General features: G+C 46.6%; 1 protein-coding gene across 2 annotated transcripts in view; it reads left to right on the top strand.

The window, feature by feature from the left end:
* The first annotated feature begins 2,027 nt into the window (after positions 1 to 2,027).
* The window catches only part of LOC121542309 (RNA-binding motif, single-stranded-interacting protein 3-like), a 224,194-nt gene continuing 207,479 nt past the window's right edge, over positions 2,028 to 18,742 (top strand). For both annotated transcript variants that reach the window (XM_045226661.1, XM_045226660.1), the window contains exon 1: positions 2,028 to 2,115. In XM_045226661.1, the coding sequence (XP_045082596.1) occupies positions 2,041 to 2,115 (75 nt within the window). In that variant the 5' untranslated portion in view covers positions 2,028 to 2,040. The remainder of the gene's footprint in view (positions 2,116 to 18,742) is intronic.

The raw sequence follows: 18,742 nt of genomic DNA, 5'->3' as shown, positions 1-18,742 counted from the left end.
ATGGCACCCTACTGCCTATATAGTGCACTATTTTTTGACCAGAGCCCCATATCATTATATAGGGAATAGGGTGCCATTCGTGACACGTTCTTGATTATGGAGACGAGAGGAATGATGTGTTATGAGAGGATGAGATGGGGACAGAGAGATGATGATGACTCCTCTGCTGCCTCACTAACACATTCACTTGATTGATATAAATACTGCCGAAAATAGCTGTCAAATCTTCTGTCTAATCTTTAAGAAGAGTCAGACTCATCTGATTGCTCTGTATATGACTGGGATACATGAGAGGCAGAGAATGAGAGAGTGAAGGAGTGAAGGAGAGTGAGAGAGAAAGTGATGGAAAGAGGGTGAGAGAGAAGGAGAGAGAGAGAGCGAGAGAGAGAGAGAGAGAGAGAGAGAGAGAGAGAGAGAGAGAGAGAGAGAGAGAGAGAGAGAAGGAAAGAGGGACAGAGAGACAGAGAGAGAGATAGAAATTAATAGTGTCTTAGTAAGTGTGAAGAAGCCCGTTAGGAGGTTCTGTGTTGAGTTGAGTCTGTGGACTCTACCAGCAGGGGGACTCTGCTCCTAGCTGAGTTGAGTTCTCCTCTTTGTCTTCCCCTCCCATTTCCTGCAGGCTCCTCCCCCCTGCTAGCACCACGGCCCTCTGGGCTACGTTGGCCATCCAGGGGTGGGAGGGGGGGGCGGGCTGGGACACACCCACAGCCTGGGAACAAACTGGGAGCTGCAGCCTTCCTGAGGGGAGAGAGAGAGGTCCCTCCTACTGTCTGGGAAAGAGGGGGAGGAGCACAGCTCTGTCAGAGCCCAGCCCTCTACGCTTCAGCACAGTGTGGAGCAGACAGCAGCAGCCACACACATCGCTCTCAGTAACCGCTCGTAGTTACACACACACATCGCTCTCAGTAACACACACACACTGCTCGTAGTTACACACGCGCGCAGACATCGGGGAAACAAGACATCGGGGAAACAAGACATCGGGGAAACAAGACATCAGGGAAGCGCTGAGAGGAAAGGAGAGAACAGGGGAGAAGAGGAGGTGCAGAGCTGAAGGGATTGTCATCTTCCTCTGTGTGGATATCTCTGGATCGCTGGGTTTCCTTTTCTACGCCTTGACTGGAGTTTCTAGTGGATTCCTTCTCTGATCAGTTTCTGTTCCAGACCACCCTCCTATCTCTCCCTCTCTTTCTTGCTCCAGCCCAGCTACGACGTCCGTCCGTCTGTATCGCTGCTGTGTGTCTGTCTGTCCGCAGGGAGCCTAGCGTCTGGTCAGGATACCAGCAAGCCTCCGGCAGGATCTGACACTGTACACGCATCGAGAAAGTGAGAGAGACAGAGGAGAGAACAAAAGTGAAGTCAAGGCATGAGTGAGAGAGTGAGAGAGAGAGAGACAGCTTTTTAGAGTAGTGAAAGCTGCCTACCCCCCCCCCCTCCTCCTCTTCCCTCTCCTATCCTCCTCCTCCCTCCTCCTCTCATTGCCTTCTTTCTTTCTCTCTCTCCTATTCCTCCTCTTCCTGGATCACCTCCTACTATCCCAGCCTTGTTCTCCTCATCTTCCCTCTCCTTCCCTCTCTCTTCTCCTCATCTTTCCTCTCCTCTCCTCCTATTCCCTCCTTCCCTCTCTCCTCTCCTCCTCTTCTCCCTCCTTCCCTCTCTCTTGTCCTCCTCTTCTCCCTCCTTCCCTCTCTCCTCTCCTCCTCTTCCCTCTCCTTCCCTCTCCTCTCCTCCTCTTCTCCCTCCTTCCCTCTCTCCTTCCCTCTCTCCTCTCCTTCCCTCTCTCCTCTCCTCCTCCCTGCTAGGAGAGGGGGATACTGGGACAGAAGAACAGCTAGAGGTCCCATCCATCACACTCTCTCTCTCTCTCTCTCTCTCTCTCTCTCTCTCTCTCTTGCGTCTCTCTGTGTGAGAAGAGGATCTTGCCTCCAACCAAACCCAGAGATCGGAACCAGGGGTCCAGACCAAGAGGGGGTTACTGTGTTACTGTAACCCAGCCAGAGAGACTCTGTCTCCTGCAACGACCAGAAGGATTCCAGCTACATGGGCAAACGCTTGGAACAGAAACAGATGTACCCCCAATACATCTACTATTACCCCCACTATCTCCAGACTAAGGTAGGATGGTTCAGGGTCTCTCCTCTATCTTACCCCCACACTACCCCCACTATCTCCAGACTAAGGGTAGGATGGTTCAGGGTCTCTCCTCTATCTTACCCCCACACTACCCCCACTATCTCCAGACTAAAGTAGGATTTCTAAATGAGTACATCATCAGTTCCTCTTGTCGTGTTAGTCATTGCAGACCTCAGAGAGTTGTTTATAACTGGTCAGAAATATCCAGATCTACTAGAACATGTCAGCGAACGTTTTTTTATTTGGTTTTTTTTTAGCCCATAGATATTGTTCATATTGTTTTTGTTCACTCAAATTTCACATGAATACACAATAGACAATACAACATGTGTAGAATAAGCTTTAAACCTGCAAAATTCTGTACACCAACAAGAGGGGTGTGAACAGTTTATGTAATGAACAGAGCTTGTGCCCATAGAAATAGATGTAGCATGTGCACGCGCGCTGGGGGGGAGGATGTTCCTCACTGCTGGAAGGGTGGGGGGATGTTCCTCACTGCTGGAAGGGTGGGTGGGGGGATGTTCCTCACTGCTGGAAGGGTGGGGGGTTCCTCACTGCTGGAAGGGTGGGGTGGGGGGGGGGGGGATGTTCCTCACTGCTGGAAGGGTGAGGGGGGATTTTCCTCACTGATGGAAGGGGGGCAGGGGATATTCCTCACTGATGGAAGGGGGGCAGGGGATGTTCCTCACTGATGGAAGGGTGGGGGGGGATGTTCCTCACTGATGGAAGGGGGGGCAGGGGATGTTCCTCACTGCTGGAAGGGTGGGGGGATGTTCCTCACTGCTGGAAGGTTGGAGGGGGGCAGGGGATGTTCCTCACTGCTGGAAGGGTGGGGGGGGGTGTTCCTCACTGATATAATGGGGTGGGGGAGGGGATGTTCCTCACTGATAGAATGGGGGGTCGGGGGATGTTCTCACTGCTGGAAGTGGGGGGGGGATGTTCCTCACTGATAGAATGGGGGGTCGGGGGATGTTCCTCACTGCTGGAAGGGGGGGCACGAGTGAAAAGGTTTGGGAAACCCTGATCTAAGGTACAGTGCTTCATGCTTCCTCCTCTGATCATTACTGACCCCAGCTAGTCTCTACTCTCATACTAGAGTACAGGACAGACTATGGTATAGTGCTGCTGGATGTCTCTACAGGACAGACTATGGTATAGTGCTGCTGGATGTCTCTACAGGACAGACTATGGTATAGTGCTGCTGGATGTCTCTACAGGACATACTATGGTATAGTGCTGCTGGATGTCTCTACAGGACAGACTATGGTATAGTGCTGCTGGATGTCTCTACAGGACAGACTATGGTATAGTGCTGCTGGATGTCTCTACAGGACAGGATATGGTATAGTGCTGCTGGATGTCTCTACAGGACAGACTATGGTATAGTGCTGCTGGATGTCTCTACAGTACAGACTATGGTATAGTGCTGCTGGATGTCTCTACAGGACAGGATATGGTATAGTGCTGCTGGATGTCTCTACAGGACAGACTATGGTATAGTGCTGCTGGATGTCTCTACAGGACAGACTATGGTATAGTGCTGCTGGATGTCTCTACAGGACAGGATATGGTATAGTGCTGCTGGATGTCTCTACAGGACAGACTATGGTATAGTGCTGCTGGATGTCTCTACAGTACAGACTATGGTATAGTGCTGCTGGATGTCTCTACAGGACAGGATATGGTATAGTGCTGCTGGATGTCTCTACAGGACAGACTATGGTATAGTGCTGCTGGATGTCTCTACAGGACAGGATATGGTATAGTGCTGCTGGTTGTCTCTACAGGACAGACTATGGTATAGTGCTGCTGGATGTCTCTACAGGACAGACTATGGTATAGTGCTGCTGGATGTCTCTACAGTGACAGGATATGGTATAGTGCTGCTGGATGTCTCTACAGGACAGACTATGGTATAGTGCTGCTGGATGTCTCTACAGGACAGACTATGGTATAGTGCTGCTGGATGTCTCTACAGGACAGACTATGGTATAGTGCTGCTGGATGTCTCTACAGGACAGGATATGGTATAGTGCTGCTGGATGTCTCTACAGGACAGACTATGGTATAGTGCTGCTGGATGTCTCTACAGGACAGACTATGGTATAGTGCTGCTGGATGTCTCTACAGTACAGACTATGGTATAGTGCTGCTGGATGTCTCTACAGTACAGACTATGGTATAGTGCTGCTGGTTGTCTCTACAGGACAGACTATGGTATAGTGCTGCTGGATGTCTCTACAGGACAGACTATGGTATAGTGCTGCTGGATGTCTCTACAGGACAGACTATGGTATAGTGCTGCTGGATGTCTCTACAGTACAGACTATGGTATAGTGCTGCTGGTTGTCTCTACAGGACAGACTATGGTATAGTGCTGCTGGTTGTCTCTACAGGACAGACTATGGTATAGTGCTGCTGGATGTCTCTACAGGACAGACTATGGTATAGTGCTGCTGGATGTCTCTACAGTACAGACTATGGTATAGTGCTGCTGGATGTCTGTACATTACAGACTATGGTATAGTGCTGCTGGATGTCTCTACAGTACAGACTATGGTATAGTGCTGCTGGTTGTCTCTACAGGACAGACTATGGTATAGTGCTGCTGGATGTCTCTACAGTACAGGATATGGTATAGTGCTGCTGGATGTCTCTACAGTACAGACTATGGTATAGTGCTGCTGGTTGTCTCTACAGGACAGACTATGGTATAGTGCTGCTGGTTGTCTCTACAGGACAGACTATGGTATAGTGCTGCTGGATGTCTCTACAGGACAGACTATGGTATAGTGCTGCTGGATGTCTCTACAGTACAGACTATGGTATAGTGCTGCTGGATGTCTCTACAGTACAGACTATGGTATAGTGCTGCTGGATGTCTCTACAGTACAGACTATGGTATAGTGCTGCTGGATGTCTCTACAGTACAGACTATGGTATAGTGCTGCTGGATGTCTCTACAGTACAGACTATGGTATAGTGCTGCTGGTTGTCTCTACAGGACAGACTATGGTATAGTGCTGCTGGTTGTCTCTACAGGACAGACTATGGTATAGTGCTGCTGGTTGTCTCTACAGGACAGACTATGGTATAGTGCTGCTGGATGTCTCTCACAGGACAGACTATGGTATAGTGCTGCTGGTTGTCTCTACAGGACAGACTATGGTATAGTGCTGCTGGATGTCTCTACAGTACAGACTATGGTATAGTGCTGCTGGATGTCTCTACAGGACAGACTATGGTATAGTGCTGCTGGATGTCTCTACAGGACAGACTATGGTATAGTGCTGCTGGATGTCTCTACAGGACAGACTATGGTATAGTGCTGCTGGATGTCTCTACAGGACAGACTATGGTATAGTGCTGCTGGATGTCTCTACAGTACAGGATATGGTATAGTGCTGCTGGATGTCTCTACAGGACAGGATATGGTATAGTGCTGCTGGTTGTCTCTACAGGACAGGATATGGTATAGTGCTGCTGGATGTCTCTACAGGACAGGATATGGTATAGTGCTGCTGGTTGTCTCTACAGGACAGACTATGGTATAGTGCTGCTGGATGTCTCTACAGGACAGACTATGGTATAGTGCTGCTGGATGTCTCTACAGGACAGACTATGGTATAGTGCTGCTGGTTGTCTCTACAGGACAGGATATGGTATAGTGCTGCTGGATGTCTCTACAGGACAGGATATGGTATAGTGCTGCTGGATGTCTCTACAGGACAGACTATGGTATAGTGCTGCTGGATGTCTCTACAGGACAGGATATGGTATAGTGCTGCTGGATGTCTCTACAGGACAGACTATGGTATAGTGCTGCTGGATGTCTCTACAGTACAGACTATGGTATAGTGCTGCTGGATGTCTCTACAGGACAGACTATGGTATAGTGCTGCTGGATGTCTCTACAGTACAGACTATGGTATAGTGCTGCTGGTTGTCTCTACAGGACAGACTATGGTATAGTGCTGCTGGTTGTCTCTACAGGACAGACTATGGTATAGTGCTGCTGGATGTCTCTACAGGACAGACTATGGTATAGTGCTGCTGGATGTCTCTACAGTACAGACTATGGTATAGTGCTGCTGGATGTCTGTACATTACAGACTATGGTATAGTGCTGCTGGATGTCTCTACAGTACAGACTATGGTATAGTGCTGCTGGTTGTCTCTACAGGACAGACTATGGTATAGTGCTGCTGGATGTCTCTACAGTACAGGATATGGTATAGTGCTGCTGGATGTCTCTACAGTACAGACTATGGTATAGTGCTGCTGGTTGTCTCTACAGGACAGACTATGGTATAGTGCTGCTGGTTGTCTCTACAGGACAGACTATGGTATAGTGCTGCTGGATGTCTCTACAGGACAGACTATGGTATAGTGCTGCTGGATGTCTCTACAGTACAGACTATGGTATAGTGCTGCTGGATGTCTCTACAGTACAGACTATGGTATAGTGCTGCTGGATGTCTCTACAGTACAGACTATGGTATAGTGCTGCTGGATGTCTCTACAGTACAGACTATGGTATAGTGCTGCTGGATGTCTCTACAGTACAGACTATGGTATAGTGCTGCTGGTTGTCTCTACAGGACAGACTATGGTATAGTGCTGCTGGTTGTCTCTACAGGACAGACTATGGTATAGTGCTGCTGGTTGTCTCTACAGGACAGACTATGGTATAGTGCTGCTGGATGTCTCTACAGGACAGACTATGGTATAGTGCTGCTGGTTGTCTCTACAGGACAGACTATGGTATAGTGCTGCTGGATGTCTCTACAGTACAGACTATGGTATAGTGCTGCTGGATGTCTCTACAGGACAGACTATGGTATAGTGCTGCTGGATGTCTCTACAGGACAGACTATGGTATAGTGCTGCTGGATGTCTCTACAGGACAGACTATGGTATAGTGCTGCTGGATGTCTCTACAGGACAGACTATGGTATAGTGCTGCTGGATGTCTCTACAGTACAGGATATGGTATAGTGCTGCTGGATGTCTCTACAGGACAGGATATGGTATAGTGCTGCTGGTTGTCTCTACAGGACAGGATATGGTATAGTGCTGCTGGATGTCTCTACAGGACAGGATATGGTATAGTGCTGCTGGTTGTCTCTACAGGACAGACTATGGTATAGTGCTGCTGGATGTCTCTACAGGACAGACTATGGTATAGTGCTGCTGGATGTCTCTACAGGACAGACTATGGTATAGTGCTGCTGGTTGTCTCTACAGGACAGGATATGGTATAGTGCTGCTGGATGTCTCTACAGGACAGGATATGGTATAGTGCTGCTGGATGTCTCTACAGGACAGACTATGGTATAGTGCTGCTGGATGTCTCTACAGGACAGGATATGGTATAGTGCTGCTGGATGTCTCTACAGGACAGACTATGGTATAGTGCTGCTGGATGTCTCTACAGTACAGACTATGGTATAGTGCTGCTGGATGTCTCTACAGGACAGACTATGGTATAGTGCTGCTGGTTGTCTCTACAGGACAGACTATGGTATAGTGCTGCTGGATGTCTCTACAGGACAGGATATGGTATAGTGCTGCTGGATGTCTCTACAGGACAGACTATGGTATAGTGCTGCTGGATGTCTCTACAGTACAGACTATGGTATAGTGCTGCTGGATGTCTCTACAGTACAGACTATGGTATAGTGCTGCTGGATGTCTCTACAGTACAGACTATGGTATAGTGCTGCTGGATGTCTCTACAGGACAGACTATGGTATAGTGCTGCTGGATGTCTCTACAGGACAGACTATGGTATAGTGCTGCTGGATGTCTCTACAGGACAGACTATGGTATAGTGCTGCTGGTTGTCTCTACAGTACAGACTATGGTATAGTGCTGCTGGTTGTCTCTACAGGACAGACTCTGGTATAGTGCTGCTGGATGTCTCTACAGGACAGACTATGGTATAGTGCTGCTGGATGTCTCTACAGGACAGACTATGGTATAGTGCTGCTGGATGTCTCTACAGGACAGACTTTGGTATAGTGCTGCTGGTTGTCTCTACAGGACAGACGATGGTATAGTGCTGCTGGATGTCTCTACAGGACAGACTATGGTATAGTGCTGCTGGTTGTCTCTACAGGACAGGATATGGTATAGTGCTGCTGGATGTCTCTACAGGACAGACTATGGTATAGTGCTGCTGGATGTCTCTACAGGACAGACTATGGTATAGTGCTGCTGGATGTCTCTACAGGACAGGATATGGTATAGTGCTGCTGGATGTCTCTACAGGACAGACTATGGTATAGTGCTGCTGGATGTCTCTACAGGACAGGATATGGTATAGTGCTGCTGGATGTCTCTACAGTACAGACTATGGTATAGTGCTGCTGGATGTCTCTACAGGACAGGATATGGTATAGTGCTGCTGGATGTCTCTACAGGACAGGATATGGTATAGTGCTGCTGGATGTCTCTACAGGACAGACTATGGTATAGTGCTGCTGGATGTCTCTACAGGACAGACTATGGTATAGTGCTGCTGGATGTCTCTACAGGACAGGATATGGTATAGTGCTGCTGGATGTCTCTACAGGACAGGATATGGTATAGTGCTGCTGGATGTCTTTACAGTACAGGATATGGTATAGTGCTGCTGGATGTCTCTACAGGACAGACTATGGTATAGTGCTGCTGGATGTCTCTACAGGACAGACTATGGTATAGTGCTGCTGGATGTCTCTACAGGACAGACTATGGTATAGTGCTGCTGGATGTCTCTACAGGACAGACTATGGTATAGTGCTGCTGGATGTCTCTACAGGACAGGATATGGTATAGTGCTGCTAGATGTCTCTATAGGACAGACTATGGTATAGTGCTGCTGGTTGTCTCTACAGTACAGGATATGGTATAGTGCTGCTGGATGTCTCTACAGTACAGACTATGGTATAGTGCTGCTGGATGTCTCTACAGGACAGACTATGGTATAGTGCTGCTGGTTGTCTCTACAGGACAGACTATGGTATAGTGCTGCTGGTTGTCTCTACAGTACAGACTATGGTATAGTGCTGCTGGTTGTCTCTACAGGACAGACTATGGTATAGTGCTGCTGGATGTCTCTACAGTACAGACTATGGTATAGTGCTGCTGGATGTCTCTACAGTACAGGATATTGTATAGTGCTGCTGGTTGTCTCTACAGGACAGACTATGGTATAGTGCTGCTGGATGTCTCTACAGGACAGACTATGGTATAGTGCTGCTGGATGTCTCTACAGGACAGACTATGGTATAGTGCTGCTGGTTGTCTCTACAGGACAGACTATGGTATAGTGCTGCTGGATGTCTCTACAGGACAGACTATGGTATAGTGCTGCTGGATATCTCTACAGGACAGACTATGGTATAGTGCTGCTGGATGTCTCTACAGGACAGACTATGGTATAGTGCTGCTGGTTGTCTCTACAGGACAGACTATGGTATAGTGCTGCTGGTTGTCTCTACAGGACAGACTATGGTATAGTGCTGCTGGTTGTCTCTACAGGACAGACTATGGTATAGTGCTGCTGGATGTCTCTACAGGACTGACTATGGTATAGTGCTGCTGGTTGTCTCTACAGTACAGGATATGGTATAGTGCTGCTGGTTGTCTCTACAGGACAGACTATGTTATAGTGCTGCTTGTTGTCTCTACAGTACAGACTATGGTATAGTGCTGCTGGTTGTCTCTACAGTACAGGATATGGTATAGTGCTGCTGGATGTCTCTACAGGACAGACTATGTTATAGTGCTGCTTGTTGTCTCTACAGTACAGACTATGGTATAGTGCTGCTGGTTGTCTCTACAGTACAGGATATGGTATAGTGCTGCTGGATGTCTCTACAGGACAGACTATGGTATAGTGCTGCTGGATGTCTCTACAGGACAGACTATGGTATAGTGCTGCTGGATGTCTCTACAGTACAGACTATGGTATAGTGCTGCTGGTTGTCTCTACAGGTAAGACTATGGTATAGTGCTGCTGGATGTCTCTACAGGACAGACTATGGTATAGTGCTGCTGGTTGTCTCTACAGGACAGACTATGGTATAGTGCTGCTGGTTGTCTCTACAGTACAGGATATGGTATAGTGCTGCTGGTTGTCTCTACAGTACAGACTATGGTATAGTGCTGCTGGTTGTCTCTACAGGACAGACTATGGTATAGTGCTGCTGGTTGTCTCTACAGGACAGACTATGGTATAGTGCTGCTGGTTGTCTCTACAGGACAGACTATGGTATAGTGCTGCTGGATGTCTCTACAGTCCAGGATATGGTATAGTGCTGCTGGTTGTCTCTACAGTACAGACTATGGTATAGTGCTGCTGGTTGTCTCTACAGGACAGACTATGGTATAGTGCTGCTGGTTGTCTCTACAGTACAGACTATGGTATAGTGCTGCTGGTTGTCTCTACAGTACAGGATATGGTATAGTGCTTTTGGTTGTCTCTACAGTACAGACTATGGTATAGTGCTGCTGGATGTCTGTACAGTACAGGATATGGTATAGTGCTGCTGGTTGTCTCTACAGGACATACTATGGTATAGTGCTGCTGGTTGTCTCTACAGGACAGACTATGGTATAGTGCTGCTGGTTGTCTCTACAGGACAGACTATGGTATAGTGCTGCTGGTTGTCTCTACAGGACAGACTATGGTATAGTGCTGCTGGATGTCTCTACAGTACAGGATATGGTATAGTGCTGCTGGATGTCTCTACAGGACAGGATATGGTATAGTGCTGCTGGATGTCTCTACAGGACAGACTATGGTATAGTGCTGCTGGATGTCTCTACAGTACAGGATATGGTATAGTGCTGCTGGATGTCTCTACAGGACAGACTATGGTATAGTGCTGCTGGATTTCTCTACAGGACAGACTATGGTATAGTGCTGTTGGATGTCTCTACAGGACAGACTATGGTATAGTGCTGCTGGTTGTCTCTACAGGACAGACTATGGTATAGTGCTGCTGGATGTCTCTACAGTACAGACTATGGTATAGTGCTGCTGGATGTCTCTACAGGACAGACTATGGTATAGTGCTGCTGGATGTCTCTACAGGACAGACTATGGTATAGTGCTGCTGGATGTCTCTATAGGACAGACTATGGTATAGTGCTGCTGGTTGTCTCTACAGTACAGGATATGGTATAGTGCTGCTGGATGTCTCTACAGGACAGACTATGGTATAGTGCTGCTGGTTGTCTCTACAGTACAGGATATGGTATAGTGCTGCTGGATGTCTCTACAGGACAGACTATGGTATAGTGCTGCTGGTTGTCTCTACAGTACAGACTATGGTATAGTGCTGCTGGATGTCTCTACAGTACAGACTATGGTATAGTGCTGCTGGATGTCTCTACAGGACAGACTATGGTATAGTGCTGCTGGTTGTCTCTACAGGACAGACTATGGTATAGTGCTGCTGGTTGTCTCTACGGTACAGGATATGGTATAGTGCTGCTGGTTGTCTCTACAGGACAGACTATGGTATAGTGCTGCTGGATGTCTCTACAGGACAGACTATGGTATAGTGCTGCTGGTTGTCTCTACAGGACAGACTATGGTATAGTGCTGCTGGTTGTCTCTACAGTACAGACCATGGTATAGTGCTGCTGGTTGTCTCTACAGTACAGGATATGGTATAGTGCTGCTGGTTGTCTCTACAGGACAGACTATGGTATAGTGCTGCTGGTTGTCTCTACAGGACAGACTATGGTATAGTGCTGCTGGATGTCTCTACAGGACAGACTATGGTATAGTGCTGCTGGTTGTCTCTACAGTACAGGATATGGTATAGTGCTGCTGGTTGTCTCTACAGGACAGACTATGGTATAGTGCTGCTGGATGTCTCTACAGGACAGACTATGGTATAGTGCTGCTGGTTGTCTCTACAGTACAGGATATGGTATAGTGCTGCTGGTTGTCTCTACAGGACAGACTATGGTATAGTGCTGCTGGTTTTCTCTACAGTACAGGATATGGTATAGTGCTGCTGGATGTCTCTACAGGACAGACTATGGTATAGTGCTGCTGGATGTCTCTACAGGACAGACTATGGTATAGTGCTGCTGGATGTCTCTACAGGACAGACTATGGTATAGTGCTGCTGGTTGTCTCTACAGGACAGACTATGGTATAGTGCTGCTGGTTGTCTCTACAGGACAGACTATGGTATAGTGCTGCTGGTTGTCTCTACAGGACAGACTATGGTATAGTGCTGCTGGTTGTCTCTACAGGACAGACTATGGTATAGTGCTGCTGGTTGTCTCTACAGGACAGACTATGGTATAGTGCTGCTGGTTGTCTCTGCTGGCTCTCCTCACCTCTCTCTTAGTCCATACTAGTCCCACTCTGACTGTCGCTGTTTTATCTGACAGTCTGTGGAATGCTACACCCCCCTGTCATCACCAGTCTAACACTACTTTGACACTCCTCTCTGCTGATTTGAATAGGTGTACAGTACTGTCAGTCCTCCTGTCCATTCTCTCTATATCTCTCTCTCTCTCCTCCACCTGTCCCTCTCTTATCCCCCAGTCAGCTCTCTCTGGGCTCTCTGTCCGGCCAAGCTTCTCGTCTTCCATTAGTGTCAGGAACTTCAACAGGCTTCTTATCGACGGGGTCTGGTCAAAAGTAGTGCACTATATAGGGAATAAGGTTACATTTGAGACACATCCCAGGTCTTTGGTCCCTTCTACAGCTGAGCTTTCTGTCTGTCATTAAACCAAGCTGGGACCCTGGCTATATAGAGAAGGGTGTGATTTCATAGATATTGGTGTGTGTGTGTGTGTGTGTGTGTGTGTGTGTGTGTGTGTGTGTGTGTGTGTGTGTCTGTGTGTGTGTGTGTGTGTGTGTGTGTGCTGCTCTTAGGGTCTGATTGGACATGTAAATGGCCTCTCATTAATCTTGATTCCAGCGTGCTTCGAGAGTGGAGACACTTCTTCTGGGGAAATCAATCAAGTGTGTGTGTGTGTGTGTTCGTGCTTGTGTGTGTGTGTGTGTGTGTATGTGTGTTGCATTGCTAAATAAATACTAAATATAGCCTTCATTACATTTACTGTATATGAATAAATACTGAATATATCCTTTATTACATTTACTGTATATGAATAAATACTGAATATATCCTTCATTACATTTACTGTATATGAATAAATACTAAATATATCCTTCATTACATTTACTGTATATGAATAAATACTAAATATATCCTTCATTACATTTACTGTATATGAATAAATACTAAATATATCCTTCATTACATTTACTGTATATGAATAAATACTAAATATATCCTTCATTACATTTACTGTATATGAATAAATACTAAATATATCCTTTATTACATTTACTGTATATGAATAAATACTTGAGTGGGTGGTGAATAGTTATGCATGCTCAAGTTTTCAGTTTTTTTGTCTTATTTCTTATTTGTTTCAGCCCCCCCAAAATATTTTTGCATCTTCAAAGTGGTAGGCATGTTGTTTAAATCAAATGATACAAACCCCCCCAAAAAATCTATTTTAATTCCAGGTTGTAAGGCATCAAAATAGGAAAAATGCAAAAAGGGGGGTGAATACTTTGGCAAGCCACTGCAGTCTCTCAGTGCAGACCAACCTCCCAAAATACCATCTTGTTGAACGTGAGAAGCTACCAAGGCTAGTGCTGGAGAGACATACGGTTCTAGTCTCAAAGAGAGGGATTTATACATGTACAGTAACTACACGATGGGGGCTGTATGGGAGGATGAGGTAGGTGTGTGTGTGTGTGTGTGTGTGTGTGTGTGTGTGTGTGTGTGTGTGTGTGTGTGTGTGTGTGAGTGTTTGTGTGTGTGTGTGTGTGTGTGTGAGTGTGTGTGTGTGTGTGTGTATGTGTGTGTGTGTGTGTGTGTGTGTGTGTGTGTGTGTGTGTGTGTGTGTGTGTGTGTGTGTGTGTGAGTGTGGTGGCGTGTGTGTGTGTGTGTGTGTGTGCCTGTCTTCCCCATCTCTTAGAGAGAGGCCTGGACCACCCTACCCTCAGGCTGTTTCTCACACAACTGGCTGGTTAGATGTACAGGGAGATTAATGTACACACACACACATACACACACACACACACACACACACACACACACACAGCTCCTCAGAGACCACTGGCTGGCTAGATGTACATTTACATTTTACATTTTAGTCATTTAGCAGACGCTCTTATCCAGAGCGACATACAGTTAGTGAGTGCATACATTTTTCATACTGGGAGAGTACAGGGAGATTAACGTACACACACACATACACAGCTCCTCAGAGACTACTGGCTGGCTAGATGTACAGGGAGAGACACTTGCTGTACATAATACATGAACTCATTGGATAACATCTCAAATGGCATTTTTTTTTTTGTAAATAACCTCATGTAAAAAGTAGTAGGCAGTAGTGAATCCTTGCCAGTATTGCTACATGAATCTGTTATAGCATGGGCAAAATGAACTGAACCCTGACACTGTTGAAGTACTGTTGTTACAGCAGGAGAGGATACTGTTAAAAGAGGCTTGAAATGGTTTGTTCAGGAGCAGTAGCGCTAGCATCTCATGTGTTGTTGAATACTGTCAGTCCTCATTAAGGTTCTCTCTCTCTCTCTGTCTCTGTCTCTGTCTCTGTCTCTGTCTCTGTCTCTCTCTGTCTCTGTCTCTGTCTCTCTCTCTCTCTCTCTCTCTCTCTCTCTCTCTCTCTCTCTCTGTCTCTGTCTCTGTCTCTGTCTCTGTCTCTGTCTCTCTCTGTCTCTGTCTCTCTCTCTGTCTCTCTCTCTCTCTCTCTGTCTCTCTCTCTCTCTCTCTCTCTCTCTCTCTCTCTCTCTCTCTCTCTCTCTCTCTCTCTCTCATTCTGTCTCTCTCTCTCTCTGTCTCTCTCTCTCTCTCTCTCTCTCTCTCTCTCTCTCTCTCTCTCTCTCTCTCTCTCTCTCTCTCTCTCTCTCTCTCTCTCTCTGTGTCTCTCTGTCTCTCTCTCTGTCTCTCTCTCTCTCTCTCTCGCTCTCTCTCTCTCTCTCTCTCTCTCTCTCTCGTCTCTCTCTCTCTCTCTCTCTCTCTCTCTCTCTCTCTCTCTCTCTCTCTCTCTCTCTCTCTCTCTCTCTCTCTCTCTCTCTCTCTCTCTCTCTCTCTCTCTCTCTCTCTCTCTCTCTCTCTCTCTCTCTCTCTCTCTCTCTCTCTCCTCCCCTCCTGCTTGGTAAGACAAACTACACTCTCTTGTGAAGAGAGAAGGGATGGTAATGTTTAAAGGTAAACTACTGATAAACAATCATGAATTATGCAAATCACTTCCCATGTACTGCGTGGTGTGGATGTGCAGGGAGAGGGAGACTGGCAGTGAACGGCTGCATAGTGGCTACATGGCCACATGCTTCATTAAGTCCTCAATCTTCTCTCTCTGCAGCTCTCTGACTCTCAGGTAGTGGTACAGGGAATGCAATGGTGGCTATTTCTTTCCATGAAGTCCAAAGGTTTTAGGTGCAGGTTGTCGTATCATATCCATTACCTTTTTTCAACATCTAGGAATACCAAAAAAGGCTTTTTAAGTATGCTACCCTACACCCCCCCCTCTCTCTCCCTCCTTTCCCATATCTCTCTCTCTCTCCCTCCTTTCCCATATGTCTCTCCCTCCATCCTTTCCCATATCTCTCTGTCTCCCTCCTTTGCCATATCTCTCTCTCTCTTTTTCCCACTGTGTCCTGGGCACCCTCTCTAACCATCTGTTCAGTTGGGTGGGATGTTGACTGCCTGCCTAAGAGGCTCTCTCTCCCAACTTATATCCATATATGTAGAAATTACCCTGTATGATTGATTAAATTCTTATTTAAGAACCACTGGCTGCCGGCTCATTCCTCTCTTAGTTAAATAAAGGAAAAATGAGGGAAAGAAAGAGAGAGAGAGAGAGGTGGAGAGAGAGAGAGAGAGGTGGAGAGAGAGAGAGAGAGGTGGAGAGAGAGAGAGAGAGAGAGAGAGAGAGAGAGAGAGAGAGAGAGAGAGAGAGAGAGAGAGAGAGAGGGGGGGTGGAGAGAGAGAGAGGGGTGGAGAGAGAGAGAGAGAGAGAGAGAGAGAGAGGGAGAGAGAGAGAGAGAGAGATGGAGAGAGAGAGAGGTGGAGAGAGAGAGAGAGAGAGAGAGAGAGGTGGAGAGAGAGAGAGAGAGAGAGAGAGAGAGAGAGAGAGAGAGAGAGAGGGGGAGAGAGAGAGAGAGGGAGAGAGAGAGAGAGAGAGGGAGAGAGAGAGAGAGAGAGGGAGAGAGAGAGAGAGAGAGGGAGAGGTGTGTGGGGGGGATTTGTGCATATTCTCCCTATTATAAAGATCACTTCCCTATTGTATTATCAGAAAGTGCCTGTATTGCAGTGTGTGTTTTTTTGAGAGGCAGTGAGGCTGATAAGGATGTGTCAGTCTCCCTAGTAGTCTCCTAGACATTTAGCAGTCTCCTAGACATCTAGTAGTCTCCTAGACAGCTAGTAGTCTCCTAGACAGCTAGTAGTCTCCTAGACAGCTTAGTAGTCTCCTAGACATCTAGTAGTCTCCTAGACAGCTAGTATTCTCCTAGACAGCTTAGTAGTCTCATAGACAGCTAGTAGTCTCCTAAAAAGCTTAGTAGTCTCCTAGACAGCTAGTTGTCTCCAAGACAGCTAATAGTCTTCTAGACATCTAGTAGTCTCCTAGACAGCTAATAGTCTTCTAGACATCTAGTAGTCTCCTAGACAGCTAGTAGTCTCCTAGACAGCTAGTAGTCTCCTAGACAGCTTAGTAGTCTCCTAGACAGCTAGTAGTCTCCTAGACAGCTAGTAGTCTTCTAGACATCTAGTAGTCTCCTAGACAGCTAGTAGTCTCATAGACAGCTTGGTAGTCTCCTAGACAGCTAATAGTCTCATAGACAGCTAGTAGTCTCCTAGACAGCTAGTAGTCTCCTAGACAGCTTAGTAGTCTCCTAGACAGCTAGTAGTCTCATAGACATCTAGTAGTCTCCTAGACAGCTAGTAGTCTCCTAGACATCTAGTAGTCTCCTAGACAGCTAGTAGTCTCCTAGACTGCTAATAGTCTTCTAGACATCTAGTAGTCTCCTAGACATCTAGTAGTCTCCTAGACAGCTAGTAGTCTCCTAGACATCTAGTAGTCTCCTAGACAGCTATTAGTCTCCTAGACAGCTAGTAGTCTCCTAGACAGCTTAGAATTCTCCTAGACAGCTAGTAGTCTCCTAGACATCTAGTAGTCTTCTAGACATCTAGTAGTCTCCTAGACAGCTAGTAGTCTCCTAGAAAGCTAGTAGTCTCCTAGACAGCTAGTAGTCTCCTAGACAGCTAATAGTCTTCTAGACTTCCAGTAGTCTCCTAGACAGCTAGTAGTCTCCTAGACAGCTAGTAGTCTCCTAGACAGCTTAGTAGTCTCCTAGACATCTAGTAGTCTCCTAGACATCTAGTAGTCTCCTAGACATCTAGTAGTCTCCTAGACAGCTAGTAGTCTCCTAGACAGCTAGTAGTCTCCTAGACAGCTAATAGTCTTTTAGACTTCCAGTAGTCTCCTAGACAGCTAGTAGTCTCCTAGACAGCTAGTAGTCTCCTAGACAGCTTAGTAGTCTCCTAGACATCTAGTCATCTCCTAGACAGCTAGTAGTCTCCTAGACAGCTAGTAGTCTCCTAAAAAGCTTCGTAGTCTCCTAGACAGCTAATAGTCTCCTAGACATCTAGTAGTCTCCTAGACATCTAGTAGTCTCCTAGACAGCTAGTAGTCTCCTAGACAGCTAATAGTCTCCTAGACAGCTAGTAGTCTCCTACACAGCTAGAAGTCTTCTAGACAGCTAGTAGTCTTCTAGACAGCTAGTAGTCTCCTAGACAGCTAGTAGTATTCTAGAGAGCTAGTAGTCTCCTAGACAGCTAGTAGTCTTCTAGACAGCTAGTAGTCTCCTAGACAGCTAATAGTCTCCTAGACAGCTAGTAGTCTCCTAGACAGCTAGTAGTCTCCTAGACATCTAGTAGTCTCCTAGACATCTAGTAGTCTCCTAGACAGCTAGTAGTCTCCTAGACATCTAGTAGTCTCCTAGACAGCTAGTAATCTCATAGACATCGAGTAGTCTTCTACACAGCTAGTATTCTCCTAGACAGCTAGTAGTCTCCTAGACAGCTAGTATTCTCCTAGACAGCTAGTAGTCTCCTAGACAGCTAGTAGTCTCCTAGACAGCTAGTAATCTCATAGACATCTAGTAGTCTTCTACACAGCTAGTATTCTCCTAGACAGCTAGTAGTCTCCTAGACAGCTAGTAGTCTCCTAGACAGCTTAGTAGTCTCCTAGACATCTAGTAGTCTCCTACACAGCTAGTAGTCTTCTAGACAGCTAGTAGTCTCCTAGACAGCTAGTAGTCTCCTAGACAGCTAGTAGTCTCCTAGACAGCCTAGTAGTCTCATAGACAGCTAGTAGTCTCCTAGACATCTAGTAGTCTTCTAGACAGCTAGTAGTCTCCTAGACATCTAATAGTCTTCTAGACAGCTAGTAGTCTCATAGACATCTAGTAGTCTCCTAGACAGCTAGTAATCTCATAGACATCTAGTAGTCTTCTACACAGCTAGTATTCTCCTAGACAGCT

The sequence above is a fragment of the Coregonus clupeaformis genome, chromosome 17 (assembly GCF_020615455.1).
Source record: "Coregonus clupeaformis isolate EN_2021a chromosome 17, ASM2061545v1, whole genome shotgun sequence".
Classification (NCBI taxonomy): domain Eukaryota; kingdom Metazoa; phylum Chordata; class Actinopteri; order Salmoniformes; family Salmonidae; genus Coregonus; species Coregonus clupeaformis.
Note: the sequence above shows the minus strand (reverse complement) of the source record. Positions and strands in the feature narration are given on the sequence as shown.